A 6402-nucleotide genomic window follows, 5' to 3' on the forward strand; every position below is an offset into this window, starting at 1 on the left:
GTGTAATCTGGGTGATTTGTATTTAGGAGTCGCAACCACTTATCAGCAGCTTGGAGTAAGCCCTGGGCGAGGTTACCCTCGCCATCGCCTTTAGAAGTCCACATGGAACCCTTGCACTTGAGGGATGCAAGACCAAAGACGGGAAGAGAGACATTCTGTTCGGTTAGGATAGGTCTACGAGCAATGCCTGCATTTGGATGATAGGAGAAAACAAATCAGATAATCACAGTTTGGAATAATCAATAGCATTAAGCAATTGGAAGTTAAGAAAGCTTTAGGCAACAAAATTTTCCTATATTTTAATAATTTACGTCCCGTAATCATATTTTAATTAAATGCTCAAAAGACCAAACTATCATCAAATTGCAATTAGCAAGGTAATTATTTAAATCATTTATTTTAATAAATTGCTAATATTTTAAGAGTAAACTGTCATACTCTATCCAAAGAGCGATTTCTTCATGTATTAGCTAGGGCAAATTAGTCTTTTATTCTAAATAGCTTAGAGGTTAGAATTATGCATAAGATTATTGTCTGTGAATCTTGGGTTTAGGGTTAGGATGAGATTTTTAACCTCTCAAATTGTAGGAATTGAGAAAGATCGTCAACCTCTCGAATTATATGTATATTTATCTTTGTATTTGTGTTGAGTTCTTTAGATTTTTAAATAAAAATATTTATTTAGCCATAATTTATGTGGAAATTCATGACAATTTCTAAGTCCGATAGTATAAAATTTGTATCAGAACGTTACCAGAAGAAGAAAGAATCAAGGCCTAAAAAATAATTTCTTGTCCAACCTAGTGATCGGGCTCGAGGCAAAGACGCGAATCGCTAATATTTCTCCTCCTCTCGTGTTCGTCTGCCCAATAGAGTCGAAATCGATCCTGGGAAGCGACAAATAGCTCACGGCAGAGACCCGAATCTCTTATCTATCACCTCCATCACGACTGAGAGAGTCGACAAAGAAGGCAACAACAGGATCACGACTTACATAGACCCAAAACAATGATTTTTTCTCTCGCTCCGTGGACATGACACAATCGTGATTAGAGATTGTTGAGAAGGCAACGACGCAACGTACAGAGACTCGAGATTCCATCTTACGCAGTGTACAAAGGTTCGAAACTCTCATATTTCTCTTGTTCTAATTTCGACGTGCAGTCAAATCAAAACCATCAAGGACATTTCAGCTTACAGGCGTTTCAGTGTTTTGTGATTGAAAAATTGTCGAGTAATAATGACAGCAAAAGAAGTAGATGATTTGAGATAGAAATTAAGGGATGATGTGAGCAAACTTAAATTAGAGATAGAGAAACGGTTCTCCATCATGGAAGAAAAGTTTTCCTCCATAGAAGATAACTCTTCAATAGAAAATCCATTCAAGAGCTTGGAGGAAATTATAAAGATGCTTATTGAGATGCAATCCATGACCCCGCCGGCAACTCCATTTGCAAACCCTAATTGGGGTTGACAGGAGATTTATTGCCAATTGAAAGGGAGAGAGATTGAACGTGAGGAACAAAAGAAGAAAAGCATCCACCATTAAGAACTCACCCTTATAACTCTAAAGGGGGTTGGATTAGAGATTTCCAATGGAGGTTGTTGGGTCGAAACATGGAGAAGGGGTCATGCAAAAAGTATGAAGGAGTATGAAGAAGGAAGGAGAGAAGCCGGTACGAGGTATAGTTATGATCAAATGAGAGAGTTTTACTGTCTATACAAGGGGGAAACACATGATGGACATGAAGTTAGGGTGGAGATGCTAGGGTTAGAAAGTTGAAGATGTCGATTTTCAAGGAGAAATATGCAAATTCATGGGTGTACCGGGTGGAGCGATATTTAGCGATGATTGGGCTAAATTAGGGTTATGGTTAGAGGGGAAGCTTGTGGCGGAAAGTTTATGGTTAGAGGGGAAGACCCTTAACATATTTTTAGAGGAGGGAGGTAGGATATTCGATCCGATCATGAGAGAAATTTAAGGATTGCTTGTTCGAACATTTCTGAGCCATTTTGGAAAATGACTTACACGAGAAATTCAATGCTTTGACTCAAGAGGGGACTGCAATGAAAAATAGGGAGAGATTCGAACTATTGTCATGACAGCTGATGCAAATTTCTGAAACAAGATTAGAATGGATATTAATGAAGATCCTAAAGCTTAATATATTGGCAGCACTCTGATTATTGAAACCACATGGATTGAGGGAGAAGATGGAGGTAGTGCAGATGGTAGAGGACAAATGTAGGGAACGAAGAAACAAAAACGGCTGTGGTGGAGGAGAAATACCCTCACTTTTTTTCACCTCAGGACAAGATGTCTTGTTGAGAGAGGAGCATTGTTGCACACTGATCTAAGGGCAATTTTATCTTTTATTAACCTAAGAGAAAATAAGTCTTTTATTATTACGATTGCTAAGTATAAATAGGTCTTAATAGCTTAAGGTTAGGGTTATGCATGAAACTATTGTATGTGAGTCTTAGGCTTAGGGTTTGGGAGTGATTTCCTACCTCTCGAATCGTGGGAATTGAGAGAGATTTCCTACCTCTCAAATTGTAGGTGTTTATCTTTGTATTTGTGTTGAGTTATTTGAATTAAAAACATTTGCTTGACCCTAATTTTTGTGGAAGTTTGTGCTGATTTCTTTGTCGAATCGCATCTTAGAGTTTATATTGCTAACTTGAAAAGAGAGAAGAATGGTGTGGAATAAATAAGGACCCATATTACATCATAAAAAACATGTGATCATGTACCCTTCCCCGCATCCATAATCACATATCCTTTTTTTCTACGAGCCTAGAAGAATTGCTTAGGCACAATTCACATATCCTTTTTTTCTATATTTCTAGTATCTGATATGATCCAACACATTGATGAGCTTTCATCGAAATTACAGCCTTCACAGTTTTATAACAATCCACATGGTTATGTGCACTAATCAATTATAAGATCAGCATATCGTAGTCCACCGCATTAACAAAAAAAATAGAAAAACGCGTGCTTGCATTCACTGCGTTAAATGTGTATTTCAGTGAATATATGGAAATATAACATTATGAAAAATTCTGTAGCCCACTCAGTATTTGAAATTACAGAAAAGTTTGATGACTTATTCTAATTTCTAAATTCAGTTCTCAAAGACTAACATGAATTTACAATGAATGAAGGAAAAAAAGAGCAAAATACCTTTCATAGGAGTAGAAAGAAAATGAAACGTGAGAAAACAAGTTCCAACATCCGCCAGCGTTGATCCAGGTGGTATTCTATAAATGGGATACCTGCATAATGTTTAAAAGACATCTCTTTATTCCAAGTATCAGAAAGATAAAATATGTATTCATACCGTGTGAAACCTCACCATGCAACAGAAAACCAACTGGATGGGAGAAGATCACAGCTTTTAAATGTCCTCAAAACTGGAAAATTTTTGGCAAGATTAACAATCTGAACCAAACAAAACTATGTTAAAGCAAGAATAATATTAATTTGTGATAAAAAATGATATGCAATGACAAAGATTTTACCTTGTTAGCCAAAGGTTCACGATAAAATGGAAGGTCATTCTCAAAGTATTCGACGATGAGTGAAGCTCGAGAATCCCCAAAATCACTATCATCACCACAAAACTCAGATCTCAAAGACAGTTTATCCAACCCAATCTTATCACATCTTGAAATACAACTTTTGCACCAGTTCCCTAAATATTTAGATCCACTATCCATACTGCTTCCATAGCTACTAGTGCCTCTAAAAGAGTTAAGGTAACTTTCTTCAACTGGGACACTGTTAGAAAAGACTGATTAGTGAAAGAGAATACTGTTATTACAGCTTTGAAAGAATGCCTAGCCTTGACATATAGTCATATAAAAAAGGACTCCGCAATTCTGAATGATTAATGCATAAAGCGAACCCAACTATGATCAGACATGAGTCCTTCATGTTGGTTTAGAACCCTAAAGAAGAAGTAAAATAGATCTCCAACTTCTTCACAAGTACCATATGCTTGACTTTTGCTTGAGCTAGACTAATCCCAAATAAATGCAAAGTAGAAGCTGCCTATAATGGTAGCACAGGGAGCCCTTTTCAAAGAAGTAAACGAAAAAACTATTGCTGAAAATAGCTTTCATGCACTGATGTCAAGCTTCTTTCAATGTTCTTTACAATGGCACAACATAAGCACCAAGTACATCTTATAATTACAATGTACTCACAATGACAGAAATAACTCATAAAAATCTTATGTTTCATAGTAGAATGAAAAATCAAGTGCAGGGTTACCGCTGAAGAAATAAAAAGTACAAAACCCTGAACACAAGAAACAAAAACAGACAAGACAGTTTTATTTTTATTTTTATTTTTTTGCTCAAATCAAAATAAATTGATCCCAAATTTGTACGATTGGTTATGTAACAAATTATTAGCATTTGATGCAATTGAAATATCCAAGAAAAAAGAATAGAAAACAAAATGGTTGAGACAAAAAAATGATTACAACATTGCCGGGTAAACAAAATAGAATAGCACAACTCTTCAAGTGCTGCATTCAATCTGAGGCAAAGACAATAATGAACTTATTTCAATTTACAATTGGACATTTCTAGCAGCAAACAGTTACAGTGAACAAGCAAAAGAGTAGGCTTCCTAGAAACAGGTTGCAAACATTGGGAGAACTAGGTGTTGGTTGATATAGGCACTCGCCACCCTAAAGTTTTATTAAATTCTTTAATATTAACTAATATACTAAAAAATTTGTCTCTTCTAAAAGCTTAAATATTTAGTAATAATTTAACATTAATTATATTTTTTATTTAAGAATCAGGTATATAATAGTTTTACAAAATATAAGCAGTGAAAAGTATTAAATTTAATGTTTTAAATTTAAATAGAGAAATTTACATACATACCACGCAATTCTATGTATTTGCATACCTAACACCTAAGCATTTATAATTACATTTATAATACTTTGGTATCATAATTAATACATGAAAATGTAATTTTACCCATAAAATTTTAATATTTGTGTTGTTTTTTTAGTGATATTAAAGATTTGAGTGCTATGTATGGAAATGTGAATCTTTGGGTATTAGATAGGTAACTAGATAAGAATTGTGAGGTATGTATGTAATTCCCCATTTCAATATTAGCGACCCTTTAATTTTTATTTTGCCTCCCCTCTCCTCAACTTTTGGTTCCCCTGTTGCTTTCAACCCATAAAAGCATACAGCTGCCAATCATGCCTTGAGCTGAAACTCACTACAAATTCTATAAGCATGTGATCAACAACAATGTATTGAATTGAATCTTATCAGCCAATTCAACCCTATGAGCTATTCAACATCATGCTATACGCTTTGTACAATCAGGTTCAGCACCGACATTAGTTATCCTCTTCTAAACAAAGAAGAACTAACAGACAAAAATCCCATCGAAATGGATAGAACGGGAAAATAAAACAATCACAGTATCAAAATACGCATTAAAAAAAGTATAAAGAGCTTAAAGCAGCGAAAAATCAACACGGTATAAAAGCATAAATACATAAATTTAACATGAATACCCAAACAATAAGCGGTAAAACAAAATTACCTGGGATCCAAAGAATGAGTACTAGAATCCGCATACAACTGAATGCCAGAAAGGTAGGGCACGTAATACTGAATAACAGAATTCTTTCCATTGAGAACAAGAGGGACCCCCGCACCGTAGGCACTCCACTCATTGAAAGAATCCCACAAATCCTCCAGATTAAAGTATGTCATACACTCCTTATCGCACGTTCTCCTATATCTCATTGTCTATAAAACAAATCTGCTGTGTCAATGACCTGAATCCAAAAGCAAGTACCGAGGGGGAAACGAAACGGACAAGAAAAGAAAAGAAAAGAGACATTTTACATGCCTGTACATCAGAGGTTATTTAAGGGGTACAATGGGGTTATATCTGGGTTATACCCCCTTGTAACCTCCGGTATAACCCGGATATAACTCCTCTGTACCCCCAGAATAACCTCTGATGTACGCAGCGCTGCGTACATCTTATGTACGCAAATATTTCACCTTTGAGAGATATTGAGCAGGTACACTCGGCGTCGTCGCTTGCAAGAACCTGTCCAAGTTACCGGGAAGAGCCGCAATACTTCCAAGGGCCGCAGGAACGGATTTACTAGCAGTTGTCTGGGCCTCGCTAAATGAAGAAGGCGAAGGTACCGCTGTCGCGCGAGGAACGTAGCGCTGGGTCCGCCGCGCCTTCATTGCTCCGTGAAACCGATCTACCCCATCCACACGCTTATGCTGCGAGACTAACCCGGACATTTCCTGGATTTCTAACTACAAATTAACAGAGAAGGAATATCCTTGTTCCGATTGAACTCAATTCCTATCGCAGAATCCAATGCAATC

The 6402-nt window shown here is 36.3% G+C and overlaps 1 protein-coding gene across 1 annotated transcript; it reads right to left on the minus strand.

Moving 5' to 3' along the window:
* Positions 1-8: 8 nt before the first annotated feature.
* Positions 9-6402, minus strand: LOC110038152 (the record flags this gene model as incomplete). The annotated part of the gene is given in 6 exon segments (XM_020742921.1): positions 9-187; positions 3188-3279; positions 3360-3445; positions 3526-3784; positions 5591-5799; positions 6061-6402. Coding segments are annotated over 6 exon segments (1080 nt in total), but the record flags the coding sequence as incomplete, so codon positions are not given.

Source organism: Phalaenopsis equestris, unplaced genomic scaffold, assembly GCF_001263595.1.
Source record: "Phalaenopsis equestris unplaced genomic scaffold, ASM126359v1 Scaffold231578, whole genome shotgun sequence".
Taxonomy (NCBI): Eukaryota; Viridiplantae; Streptophyta; class Magnoliopsida; order Asparagales; family Orchidaceae; genus Phalaenopsis; species Phalaenopsis equestris.